This window comes from Chanos chanos, chromosome 2 (assembly GCF_902362185.1).
Source record: "Chanos chanos chromosome 2, fChaCha1.1, whole genome shotgun sequence".
Taxonomy (NCBI): domain Eukaryota; kingdom Metazoa; phylum Chordata; class Actinopteri; order Gonorynchiformes; family Chanidae; genus Chanos; species Chanos chanos.
In genome coordinates, this window is record NC_044496.1 from 3,661,272 (window position 1) to 3,675,548 (window position 14,277).

Below are 14,277 nucleotides of genomic sequence, written 5' to 3' on the forward strand. Positions count from 1 at the left end.
AGCATGAAAGTTTGGCCTTTTAGGGTCGCCCCACGTATGATCTGTCTATGCTTTAATGTTGATTTTTTTATATGTTTTTCCTCTCATAGTGAAAATTAGGGCAACCCAGACACCACAAACGTACTATATACTCCTCTCAGTCTGTTCCCTCCTCACTGTTATCACAACATCCAGTCCGCAGTCTAAAAGTAGATCTGTTTGTTTTTCACTGATAAGGACCGGAGGGGCCCAAAATTGTGCTGCCCGACGCATTCTTTGAAAAACAGCGTTCCACGATCGGTTTTTTTTCCTAACTCGTTGGGTTAGACTACAGTGCCTGACTTTGTGAACTTGTTTTCATTTGAATGCAGTAAAGCAATTTTACCATTAGGTGGTGCACTCATCAGTCATATGTTATGTGCCTTCATGTGTGATTTCTTTCAGACCTCATAAAGAATGTATATTTTGTTTTTGTTTTTTTTTACCACAGGATCAAATGGCGCAAGATCCATCAGCAATTGACATGTTTATAACAGGTGAGTGTGAATACTGTATTCTTAATCTGTAATCTTTAAAGTTGACATGTTTATAACAGGTGAGTGTGAATACTGTATTCTTAATCTGTAATCTTTAAAGTTGACATGTTTATAACAGGTGAGTGTGAATACTGTATTCTTAATCTGTAATCTTTAAAGTTGACATGTTTATAACAGGTGAGTGTGAATACTGTATTCTTAATCTGTAATCTTTAAAGTTGACATGTTTATAACAGGTGAGTGTGAATACTGTATTCTTAATCTGTAATCTTTAAAGTTGCTATTCTAGGGTTAGTAGCATGTTGAAGTCCAGTACACACCACAAAGCACAAGACTGAACTAGTCTTTGCCCATTGCTACTGTAGTTCACTGGAAAACCGAAATGATCCAAAATAGTGGATCCGAAGGATACAGGAGGGTCCTCAAGCTCCAGCTTTGCGATCGCTATACTTACGAGGCTGCGTCATTGAACATGTGCTAATTCAGTTGCTAAGTTACGGCTCCGTTATGGAATCGGAGAGGAAACTGAGTTTTTAATTTTAGTCCCGCACACAGAAATGTAGAAGTGAGGGCACACTGTATCTTGTCAAGTATCACTTTATTCGCTGACGTTTCGGTCGACTGACCATCAGAGCATAAAAAAACGTGCTTGGTTATAGCTAGACTATATTCACTCGAATCACAACTTGCACCGAACCAGACGTCCTGTACCAAATACACGTTCACTAACATACACCCTGACAAAAAATATACAGCTCGCCCTAACTTTAAATAGAATAATAATTTCGTGATTTACACGTCTTGTAGTGTCGACTGTAAAATGAAAAGTGAGTTTTGTTCCATTAGTAACGTAACGAGAGCTCAACAGGCTGCACCTGCAGCGATTGGCAGCGAGTTGGTTTGGGCGTGTGGAGGGGACAGTTCCATATTCTGGAGCTATGACACGAGACCACGGACATTTACATCGCGGTTTCGGTCTCGGTTTCAGAACCGTATGCTCTATGTGTGTATATATATATATATATATATATATATGTATATGTGCGCGTGTGTGTGTGTATATATATATGTGTGTATATATATATATATATATATATATATACACACACACACACACATATATACATATATATCATATATATGTGTGTGTGTGTGTATATATATGTGTACTTTTTTTTTCATATATATAGTCCCCCCCCCCCCATGTTCACTGAGCTGTGTGTCTTCCATTCCTTCCCTTCTTCTTCTCCAGGGTCCAGCTTTACGGAGTGGTTCACCTCATACGTGCACAACGTGGTGTCAGGGGAGTACCCGATTATCCGGGACCAGATTTTCAGGTACACAGTGTGTCTGTTTGTCTCTTCTGCCTCTGTCTGTCTGTTCAGTCCAGTCCTGACTCGAAAATCATTATACCACTCGCGGCTGTGTCAAACCGTGTCGCCGGCCGCTGTGGGAATAGTCTACACTCCTCAGTGTCTGACACTCAGAGTTTTCAGTAGCCAAAATATTTTACCCCCAGAATTTAGAACATAATGATCCGAAAGTGCCGCTGCGTGGATTTGTTTGAATTTGTTCTAGAAAATGAATTTGTTCTAGAAAATGAATTTGTTCTAGAAAATGAATTTGAACTAGAAAATGAAGTCTCCCGGTGGTTTGGTTTTGTTCTGTCACAAGTAATATAAATATAATTAGATCACAAACAATCAGTCTCTAAGGGAACATTAAATCATACGATTAAAACCTGTTTTCAGATGTAAATTGTAGTACAGAAGGATCACCCTCAGAGCTGTGACTGTACACTCTGTGTGTGTGTGTGTGTGTGTGTGTGTGTGTTTATGTTTATGTCTGTGTAACAGGCTTTCCAGTCTGACTGTGTGTGTGTGTGTATGTGTGTGTGTGTGTGTGTGTTTATGTTTATGTCTGTGTAACAGGCTGTCCAGTCTGACTGTGTGTGTGTGTGTGTGTGTGTGTATGTGTGTGTGTGTGTCTGTGTGTGTGTGTGTGTGTGTGTTTATGTTTATGTCTGTGTAACAGGCTGCCCAGTCTGACTGTGTGTGTGTGTGTGTGTGTCTGTGTGTATGTGTGTGTGTGTGTTTATGTTTATGTCTGTGTAACAGGCTGCCCAGTCTGACTGTGTGTGTGTGTGTGTGTGTGTGTATGTGTGTGTGTGTGGGTTCTGTGTCGCTGTGGGTAGGGACAGTCAGAACCTTCAAGGGCGTTAATAGACAGTCAGAGGAAAGCTCCACCAGACAAACAGAAACGAGACATCTGTTTCGGCCTCTCCTTTTGAGAATAGATACTCAGATAGATATTTGAATGCATTCATAATATATTCCTGCAACAGTGACTGTGTGTCTATAAAACAAAAGATAAAGGACAATGTCAAACCCTTGAGTATGGAATTCCTATCACCCAGAGCACAAAGCTTCCCCGCCAGCATAGTGTGGAAGCAGTGATTCAGTTTAACGCAATGTTACATGCAGGTACTGACGTTGTTTATGTAATTGTAATTTCATTTGGCTGTGTGTCATGATTGCAAATATACCTGGAATGTTATTTCAGTAAATCAGCAAGCAAGGCTGGAACTGAATATTTTACAAATCCATGGTTTCATTATGAGAAACAGGGAGACAAGCTTGTCTTTTTTTTCCTCATGGGGTTAGAGTGGGCGGAGTTACCTGCTGTTTTGTCATGGGGTTAGAGTGGGCGGAGTTACCTGCTATTTTGTCATGGGATTAGAGTGGGCGGGGTTACCTGCTGTTTTCTCATGGGGTTAGAGTGGGCGGGGTTACCTGCTGTTTTCTCAAGGGGTTAGAGCGGGCGGAGTTACCTGCTGTTTTCTCATGGGGTTAGAGTGGGCGGGGTTACCTGCTGTTTTCTCATGGGGTTAGAGTGGGCGGGGTTACCTGCTGTTTTCTCATGGGGTTAGAGTGGGCGGGGTTACCTGCTGTTTTCTCATGGGGTTTAGAGTGGGCGGAGTTACCTGCTGTTTTCTCATGGGGTTAGAGTGGGCGGGGTTACCTGCTGTTTTCTCATGGGGTTAGAGTGGGCGGAGTTACCTGCTGTTGCCCAATTGTACGCATGTTTGATCAGATACAGTTGTTCATTCCAAACCATTGTGCCAATCCCCTGAACCACAGTCTCATCACAATGTCTCAGAAATGTATATCTGAAAATCTGAAAATTAAATGCACAGACAAAATAAGGGTCAAAATGATTGTTTGTTTGTTTTGTTTTGTTTGTTTTTTTAGATCAAGCTAATGAAAACATTAATGTTTCATACGTTTGGCTGAATATTTCGTAACACCAGAGTTTGCCACTCCCATTTTCTGTGTCACACGCAGTAACGACAAGATAGTGCTGCTTCTCAAAATACCTCCTCTGCTTTGTCATAACTGCTGTGATCAAGCACCATACCCTGTGGCAAACCACTTCCCATGTCAGTTCACCACAGGCGAATGGAAAAATGTGACTTAACATGAGCCTTGACACATCACCACGCTGTGTCTTTCTGTGTCAAAGTTAAACCCCGATTTTATCTTACCGGTGCTTAAGTCTGCTAACGTTATCACAAAGCAGCAAGCGTACAGGCCATGGCTGGCACATGTGATATTAATGATGTTTGTTTGTACGTATATGTGTGTGTGTGTGTGTGTGTTTAGGTACGTTCATGATAAGCAGTGTGTGGCCACCACGGGAGACATCACTGTCTCAGTGTCTACCTCATTCCTGCCCGAGCTCAGCTCTGTTCATCCTCCTCACTTCTTCTTCACCTACAGAATCAGGTACTGGCCCATTCCAGCACATATACACACACACACACACACACACTGTGTGGTTCTGGACAGAATCAGGTACTAATGCAGAACACCACATACACACACACACTGTGTGGTTCTGACAGAATCAGGTACTAATGCAGAATACCACATACACACACACACACTGTGTGGTTCTGGACAGAATCAGGTACTAATGCAGAATACCACATACACACACACTGTGTGGTTCTGGACTGAATCAGGTACTAATGCAGAATACCACATACACACACACACACACTGTGTGGTTCTGGACAGAATCAGGTACTGGCCCAGGTACTGGTCTGAATGTTCCGCTCGGATGCAGGCCCATGTGCACTGACTCTTTTTATGATGTACATAAATGTAGCACTGCACTGAGTTACTCAGCACGTGATAGTTTATATTATGGGGCCAGGCTTCTTTGACCCACATATAGTCCACTCTCTTCTTTTCCTGTAACATTCTTGCATGCGTATCTGGTTTGATACTGAACCTGGTGGTAGCACTCATACAGCAGTCTGCTCCTCAGTGGTTATCTGCTTGGCTTTGTACTCTGCGTGTATTGCAAATGCAGAAGTGTTGGTGCATGTCTCCTGACATCTGATTGGTTGGTTCCTCAGGATTGAGATGGCTAAGGATGCTCCTCCAGAGAATGCATGCCAGCTGGACAGTCGATACTGGAAGATCACCAACGCCAACGGCAACGTAGAGGAAGTCCGAGGCCCGGGCGTTGTCGGTAAGTCGCCAAGTCGCACCGATTTTGAACCCCATAGAACCCCGCAACAGAACAAGTAGTAGAGGTACTTTATTTGTCTCACACACATGGGCAGTGAGCAGCGAAATGCAGCCCCTGCATTTAACCCATCCTATAATCTAATGAGCACACACACACACTAGAAGCTAGGAGCCCAGGAGCACCAGCTCCAGGTCTTTTGCCAGTGCCTCAGTCAAGGTCACTGACAGGAGGAACCCGGAGCACTCGGAGGAAACCCACGCAAACCCACAGGGAGAACATGCAAAAGGGCCGGGGTTTCTTGCTCCAGATGGCTGGGATTCAAACCCAGGGCCTTCTTGCTGTGAGGCAATAGTCCTAACCACTGAGCCACCATGACACTTGGAACGGTGGCTGAAACAATTACACTACTCACCGCAGAGGTAGCTGAAGCAATGAGGAAATGAGGAAATGATGAACCAATGCGGTTTTAACTGTACAAAAGTTAAAACCTTTTAGTACACAGTGGCTCTTTTGACCTGTGTCTGGTAAAAAACAAACAAAAAAAACTCATTTTGAGGTGTGTGAGACCAATCTAGTTGTTTACGTGGGCTGGCGTGTGTTGCAGGGGAATTTCCCGTGATGACTCCAGGAAAAGTTCACGAGTACGCTAGCTGCACCACCTTCTCCACCACCTCAGAGTACATGGAGGGCCACTACACCTTCCACCGCCTGAAGAACAAAGAGGAGGTGTTTGACGTGTGTATTCCTCGCTTCCACATGGTCTGCCCCCCATTTCGGGAGTCCATGGTGCGTTCGGTGAGTCTGACCTGTGATACAACGAGACGAGTAAGACCCCCCCCCCAAACATACCCCCCTATGTTACACAGGACACACAGGTTCAAACACACACTCAGAATGTACCCCTAGGATGGAAAAGCCTTAACTCTTCGACTGTAGCCTGAAAAAGGGTCAGGGAAAGAGAGAGGAATTAGATCATACGTTGCAGTAGAGATGTGCTCTATCTTTTGGAACAGTTCTGTAGAAGAAACAGTTATCAGGGCAGAGTTCCGCTCAAGTTCCTGCCAAGCCCCAGTGAGTCATTCTCTTTCGTTACGTTCCGGCACTAACACGGCTTGCTCAGCCGTGATAGTCAAATGGAAAATAAAGTTTATAATAAAGCTTCAGATTTGTAGGATGTGGTGGAGCAGTGCTGGATGATACTGATTGGCTGGTCCTGGGGACAAAAGCTGAAGAGAAGCTGTCTTCAGGGCTGGTGCTTTTTTGAATTGGGTTTGGTTAGAATGGGAGTAACTCATTGTCAGCCTCACTGGTGTCCTCGCCCATCTCTCAGCAGAACTCGGCAGGCGACGTGTCCGTCTCGACCTTCAACGACGACAACTCCTCGGACACGGACGACTACGACGACGGCGAACTCAGAGGCCTGAACATGGCCGACCCGGGCGGACGCTGCCCTCGCCACATCTGATGCACTTTTCCAGTTCCCGGGATTCCTAGGCCACTGGCCAGAACAGGGCTTCAAAGCTAAGTTGCTCTGTCAGACAGGAAGCCTTGTCATGGGTGGGGCAGGGGCAGATAGGGGGCAGGGGAGGGGAGGGGAGGGGGGGGTGCTGGCCCTCTCGAGTACCTTCCTCTTTTTATTTTTACAAAAGGAGCGCATGAGCAAAGCGGCCGTCTGCTCTTGATTTGGCTTTGGCCCAACAAAAGCCCAGTAACAATAGTCTGATTTTCCCCTGCTCAGACTGGAGGGAGATCGTTTTACACAGTAATGCCCTAACCATCGCTGTAGTTTGTGTAGGCAAGCAAAGACCCACCCCATGAGTGACACGCTGAGACATGTGGAACACGCGCACACACATACACACATACACACACACACACACACACACACACATAAACATACACATTTATATATATATATAAATATATATTTGTACATATGCGCGTGTGTGTGTGTGTGTATATATATATATATATACATGCTGATGTAGAAAAGAGGAGTGGTACTTTAATTGCTGTATGTTCTCAAAGCTTGATGATTGACAGTGTCTGGTCAGGATTCTTTCTCTCTGTGTTCCACCTCTGTTTTTGTTTCAGGGAAAAAGTCACCAATCATATAGTATTATTATTATTATTGTTGTTGTTGTTGTTTATAACAATAATCATCATAATAACAACAACAATAATAATAATGTAGGTGGTGTGTCTGTAACCCATTCATACCCTTTGCCCATAAACCTATAAACTCTGGACAGTAATCCACCTCGCTGGTGTGAACCTGCTTTATTTTGTACATAAATAAAAAAAAAACCTGCATTGCCTGTTCATACTTTTAGTGAAGCAGCTGACACCTGGGCATGTCTAGTGTAATTAGGTAACTGGACATAGGATAAGGCTGAAAGATTATACAGTCAGACTGTATCAGTACATTTTGGTTTTGGTTTAACCCAAAAAGAGAGAGAACATGTATGTTTCGCTTGAAGGGAGTTTTTTTTGGGGGGGGGGGTGTTAAGTGGAGGAGGGGTTCAGGGGTTGTCTGTACCCAGGGTTCACTGCAAGAGCAGGCAATACCACAGAGTGGGAGCTGTCATGGCTGACTTGCCTAGCTAACATTTTGGCGCGTTAAAAGACCCAGAGAAGCACGTTGAGAGGCCCCAGCGCGCGATGTCGCCAACCCCCACTCTGCTCTCTCGAGCTTAGCAGGTTCCCATAGTGGATGCCTCTTCTGAGGACTGAGTTCCACATGTATTTATCTGTTGACTCATTCCATTTTTCATTGATTTGGGTCTGTGTGAACTAGAGATGAACCACTGATACCCTAATATCTCCTGTGTCAAAGCTACCTGTCATCTCCATGTGTGTGTATATAAAACCTGACTGGAGCATTATTCAAAGTGAACAAAAGTGACGATTGAAGAAACTTTGGGGAGTTTTTGTTTGTTTGTTTGTTTTGATTTGCTTATCATTACATTTTGCCAAGTGAATACTTGTGATGAACTACATGCTTAGGTCACATAGTTTGGAAATGCTGATAAGTTTTGTCAAAAGATTGCTTATCACCTGATGGTATGTCAAATTTTGATTTTTTTTTTTTTTTAAGGAAATGTTATGAATGATATGAGTTATTTTAATCTGTGTTTCTTTCTTTGTAAAATAATATTGTGCAATAGAGCTTTTTTTTCTGTTTGCTGTTCTTTAAAACACGTTTGATTTACTCTGTACCTGTTTTTATTTTGTAAATGTGTGTTGTTTTTTATGTTTGGGGTCAATAAACACTAAGTGATACACTTTGTTGTTTTTAATGTTGTTGTTAATAAGAGTGGAATAAGCACTTCAAAATGTTAAATAGCTTAGATTATTTAAACCCCTAAACAGAGCACGCTGGTGACCCCAAATAATATGTAAAATTACTGCTTGCGTCTAATCGCTTCAGATTCATATCCTTCCAAAAATAGACAGCTAAACTTTCTGAATTCTTGAAAAAAAAAAGTTACAAATGAATCCTTTCATTTAATAAAATGGATTGATTCTAGTGCTTTTTGTTCTCCTAAAACAAAAGGCGCTATATAAGCTGGCCACAATAAGTCTTTCTTTTGAGTGTCGTGTTTGTGTTTACATTTGCAGTGCGCTTCAGGCGCGCTTTGTGTTCGCTGGATTAGTGCTTCTTTGTTAAACCGCTGACTTTGAGTGGTGTGACCCAAATGTCTGATTCCGACCCAGTCCCTTTCTCTGTGTCTCCTTTAATACAGCTTCAGCTGTTTTAGTCAAAACCTCTAAGTGTGCTACCACTGCAACACTGACCTTAGGAATTAAAGAGCAACAATTTAATAGAGGATTTTAAGGCGCGCGTGTGTGAAAGCTGTCAGTGGAAACTCGTTCCTGTAGGTCGGCCCTTTATTATTCTCACGGCCTTATTCTAACGGCAGACTGAACATTCGGAGAAAGTGTAATGACCACGGCCATCTCATAAACACAGCCACTTTATCACAGCTGTATAAGACACCACACCCATACATTGTCAAAACAGGGCGTCCACAAAACAATTGACATTTTCACACGTGTAGAACATGTATTGTTAGCCCTTGCGTAGTTAACCTGTTATTGCAGTCTGTATCAGAAACTGCCAGACGGACTTCTCTGTTCAGAATAAGTAAAGCACGTTCAAATTACCATCACGTCGAAAACAATTTAGAAGAATATGGCCGACTTTCCGCGTCACCTTAAAAAAACCTCATAACGGTCTACGTATTACACGCCCCAAACGTAGAACCAATAGGATTTGCCACTGGGCCTCACATGTCGCTGGATTGTCCAAGGGATCGTCCTATGATTTATAGTTGGCAAAGGCACAGCCAGCGTTTCAGTCTGTGTTTGGAGACCTGAAATTGTGAAAGAGTGATCGCGTTTTACTCACTGAGGTAAGTAGTTAGTACTGTACAAATTACCGAACAAATGTTATTACTGAACAAATGTTGAGGAAAATGTCTATTACTGAAAATAAGTGGCTCGTCACTGGTGTTGTTGGTCCGTGCTTGAAATGGGGCTTAAGTCAGATTGGAGGGTGGAGATCGCTTAATATATCTCTTAATATTGATTCATTCTTGCTACTGAAGTGTTCAAATACTGAGCCATATATACTGATTTCTTGCGAAGAGTTGAGAGCTCGTGAATGTTTTTATTTTGCATACGCCGTCGTACGGGCAAGAACCATTTTTTTACTCAGTGTTACGGGAAATCAACTGCTTTAATTAATAATCTCTCTCTCTCTCTCTTTCTCTCTCTCAAACTACCAGAACAAGTGAAGTGAAGACATGAAAAAGTTCCTAGGAGTGTCTCTAGTGTGTCTTGCCCTCTGTGGGTTGGGTATGTCATACTGGTTTTCAGATGACGCACTTCGCGCTAAAGCTTTCCTTAACCTAAAGGTGGATATACACTGTGCGATTTTGGGCCATCCCAGACGAAAGATGACAAACCTGGCGATATCTTTGGTCGTGGCTCCAAAATGATGGTCTTACGTCGCACAGTGAGACAGGTTCTAAGACGGCCGTTGTCACGGTCTTGCGACCAAAGATAGCCTTGGACAAAATTCTGACAGTGTCAGAAATTTAGGATGACCATCTCACAGTGTCGCTCCTGCTAGGACCTACGTCTACTAACCAGCTTAACTACTAACGCTATGTCTACTAACACTGGTGACGTTTTACACTTGTATATTGGCTTGCGTCGTAGCCTACGATTCAATAGATGTGATTATCGTGCAGTCTACATACATCAAACTTGATGTCGTACATTGCAAGCCACCAGTGTGGCATACAATAAACTTACAAGATTCTTGAAATCTCACAGTCTGTAGGCGCCTGTAGGCTGATTGTGCTCCCTCGGGTTCACATCATGTCGCGCGCAAAAAAAAAAAGCATGTAAAGGAGGCAAAGCGTCCCATGTGCAGCTTTAGCGTTTAAGTTATTAGTTACTTTGTAACTCGCTGTGTAGAGTTTGGTCCAGTTCATAACTGTTCTATTCACGAGATGTTGTATGGAGGACAAAAAAAAAAAAAAAAAAAAATCACACATGGACCTAAGCTGCCAAAAAAAGCAATGCATTTGAGTACCATAAAACGAACAGAGAATCTTCTTTCCAGCAAAGAACAGTTTGCCTGGAAAGAGCTCTTGCATTTTTTCCACAGTACTATTCCACGTGTTAGATATTTTCCAACATCTTTTCAAACGACATTAAAGTATTTAAATAAATAATTAACAGTAAATTATATTATTATAAATATTATTTATTTAAATTATTATGATTAAAAAAAAAAAATCAACAAATGAAAAGACAGTACTGACCCAAATCTATGTTATGTTGCTTGGAAACGAGCAGCATTAATTAAAGCTCAGTTTTCAAAAGTTGGGGTCATGAGCCATTTCTTAAACACGAGAAAGCCTTTGAAAACTTGAATACCGACAGCAGTACATTCTAGAAAATGAAGACTCGGCAACCCAGGTGACACAGTATGTTTCACTGAAACTGCTTTAGTCCAGTTCAAAACGCAGCAGAAGACACTCGTTCAACTGTGGGGGAAAGGTGAAGCTAAGAAGACGGAGAAGTTTCACTTTCCTTTTCTGGCCACCAACACCAAACCTCTTTCTTGATGTTTTGATATTACGGTTTCAATGTTTTGAATCTCAATCTCTCTCTCTCTCTCTCTCTCTCTTCTTAGGCGCTGCCATCCAATGTTACAGCTGCAGTGATTACACGGGCTCTTGTACAAAGACGGTTGATTGCAGCCTTGACGATGCGTGCTTGACCCTCAAAGAAAGAGGTGACATTTTACTCAATTAGCATCCTCACAAACTGCTGTCAATTAAAAAAACAAGAAACAAAACAACAACAAAAAAAACCACCTATGACTGTACCACAGTATATAGTGATAATTCAGCTTGGTACAAAACAAACACGTGTAACTATGTTGTTTCTTAGCCTACTGTACACTGTCCACATAGAGATCCTTCCATTTTCTTCTAAAACACAGCCTACTCCTGTGCAAGGAATCATTTGCCTGTGTACTCTGAAATGTCTTATAGACAATAGCGTCAAATGTCCAACCAATGAAATTTGACTGTAATGTATTGTTGGAACGCATTTGGTTGTCTTGTCATTGTCCAAACAAGATACTATCATCGCATGGCACAGTTTTCACAACGACATGTGACACTGAACTACATAATGAGTCATTTTTTAAACTTGACACGACCATAAAACTCCTACATGGTTCCAGCTCACACCAAACTGACTCACATAAAGACATAGCCCTCTATCAGTTAAACAAATTTCATTCAAAACCACCAAACAGACCTAACACAGACTGTACTGAACTTTTTCTTTCTCTCTCTCTCTCTCTCTCTCTCTTTTTTTAACACAGGAGGAGACACGCACCGCAAATGTGTCAAATACTCAGATTGCTCATTCAAAACTATGAGTATACAGTTTCCACGTGTCCAACAATTCACGTTTGATTGTTGTACCACTGACCTGTGTAATGCGGCTTCATTCACTGCCGTCAGCAAGCCTGTTCTGGCTGTCCTGTCGTCTCTGGCTCTGCTCTGGTGCTGTTTGCTCTAACTGTCTGATGGAAGTCAGCTGCTCGAACCGTCTGAATTCTGTCGTTTAATGTGACTAATGCGTTTAAGAATGATGAGGGAAATATGGCAGGACTTATAGCTCGTGTTTAAAATTTAACAGCGTCAGTTTATTTTGCACTATTTTATTTTACATGTCATTACTTTTTCTTTTTCTTTTTTTTTTTCTTTAAGAGTTTCAGAAAAAGCCTAGTTCTTTGCACTTTTGGATGACAGTTTCTATGAGCTTAAGAGTGAAACGTTTTATAGTAAGCCATGCTCGTATGCATTCACAAGCACAGTGATTTGGGAAGACCTTCCATTCTCCTGCTCGAGTATTAAAGTAATTAAGTTATTGGTAACTGTAAAGATTTTTGTAGTCATGAAATTTTGTGCGACCGCCAAAAAATCTTAAATGGACCACAAAAAATTCAAGCAGTGAATGTAAGTCAGCACCATAAAATGAACACAAGATGTTCTTTTATAAAATGTTTCATTAAACAACGGCTGTTTTCCTTGAATGAATTCTTGCCGTTTTTCACAACGCTGTCCCGCGTTTGATACAGAGATTTTTTGCTCTGGTAATGATTTCCAGATCAGTTTCATAAGCCTTTTGGTATTTTCAAGCTGTGTCACAACTACTGTGTATTAGAATATGCGCTGTCTCTTTAAACAGCTTAACTGTTTGTCGATACAATTGTTTATAATTGTTCGAATTCTGGAATAAATTGTTGTGACGATGTGAAATGGTCGAATATTACTTTTATCCCTGTCGGCTCAAAGTAATATTTTTCTGCGCTTGCTTAAGGAAATGCAGTTGCTGAATACAATGTTGAACTGTGAACGGAACATGGCTTCGATGTAGGGTGGGGACCTGTCGTGGAGCCCCCAAAAGGTGGTAAAGATCCCGGTAGTATCTGTCTGCAGAGCCGCGGTTTTACCCCTAACAGAAGTTTCACACCAGCAGTTTCAGACCAGTGGCATTCAGCGCAGGCTCGGACATTCCACGGTTAGGGCTAACAGCTGGCATGACCCTGCGGCTGTACAGTCAGACTCTTCTCGCAAAGATGGGGTTTTCGCAATGCCGCCACGCCTGTCACTGAATGGGTCATTGAGGACACAGACTTGCAATGACTTGTCTTTAAAAGCAATAATGCAATGAGGAAAAACATTTGTCGGCTATAGGTTGGGAAACCGCTCCCACGATAAGACCTTTAATGTATTGCAGCGGGGCTCTTCCCAGTATGCATCGCGAGTGTTTGCCCTTTGTCATTTAGTCGATTCCACAGCACACCAGTAAGCCCGTTAACGTTCCCTCCCTTGTACAGAACTACATAGAATAAAAGAAAACGAAAGTAACCTGAACAACATGAAAAAACAAATACGCTTATGGAATCGATATTCAGCATATAGTAGTAAAATAACTAGGGCTTTTACAGAAACACAAGCCGATTAACCAACGGCTGATTCTCAAGCTGTCAGTGAACCAGTGAAGTCGTCCGCAATGTTAGAGCAATCATTTGTGATGCAGCTCAGAAGCATAAAATGTCGAGACGACTGGCTTCTCTAATTTTACTGTCCTATAACTGGAAAAAAGTTAAGTAAGGGCACCCATAAATATGTCGCAGCCCATACTTCACTAAAAGCACATTTTCCTTTCTTTGTGGCCATGATGTGGCATGGTAGCTCTTACGTTCTTATCTACAAAATTTGTGTTTGGTTTTTGTGGCGTAACAGTGAACTTCACCGACCCTACGTCTGCACAGCAATGAGCAGTCACAGCCTCTTGATGACCGCCTTCACTGCTCTCTTCTCAGCCACTGGATGAAAGCCAGGCTTTTAGAAAAGGGTTTGTATGGGCCAGGTTGCTGCTTTTGACATAGCGCTATTAAATATAGTAGAAACTATGCCGCAACTTCATAAGCGGCTCATGTGCCGGGCCGAACACATCCATATTTTCTTATTTCTGACAATTAAAAAAACATGACCAGTGAAAACGCGGGGCATAGTATGCGGGACAAAGGGTCAAAATGCCGTGCGGTACAAAACAAAGCGGGACGCCTGGTCACACAACCGGTAGCTGGTAAAACAACTGGCGAAGTGCCCTGCACCCA

At 42.3% G+C, this 14,277-nt stretch overlaps 2 protein-coding genes across 2 annotated transcripts in view; both read left to right on the plus strand.

The window, feature by feature from the left end:
- Positions 1-6,921, plus strand: part of fbxo3 (F-box protein 3) — an 11,947-nt gene extending 5,026 nt beyond the window's left edge. Inside the window, exons 6-11 of the mRNA XM_030765947.1 lie at positions 470-515; positions 1,768-1,852; positions 4,178-4,300; positions 4,939-5,054; positions 5,659-5,849; positions 6,388-6,921. Of these exons, the coding sequence (XP_030621807.1) occupies positions 470-515; positions 1,768-1,852; positions 4,178-4,300; positions 4,939-5,054; positions 5,659-5,849; positions 6,388-6,519 (693 nt within the window). The 3' untranslated portion in view covers positions 6,520-6,921. The remainder of the gene's footprint in view (positions 1-469; positions 516-1,767; positions 1,853-4,177; positions 4,301-4,938; positions 5,055-5,658; positions 5,850-6,387) is intronic.
- Positions 6,922-9,380: 2,459 nt separating this feature from the next.
- On the plus strand, positions 9,381-12,909 carry cd59a (CD59 molecule (CD59 blood group) a). The gene is made up of 4 exons (XM_030766406.1): positions 9,381-9,469; positions 9,845-9,914; positions 11,266-11,367; positions 11,968-12,909. Exons 2-4 carry the CDS (start codon positions 9,863-9,865, stop codon positions 12,165-12,167), a joined length of 354 nt encoding a protein of 117 aa, XP_030622266.1. The 5' UTR covers positions 9,381-9,469; positions 9,845-9,862; the 3' UTR covers positions 12,168-12,909.
- The last annotated feature ends 1,368 nt before the right edge of the window (positions 12,910-14,277 follow it).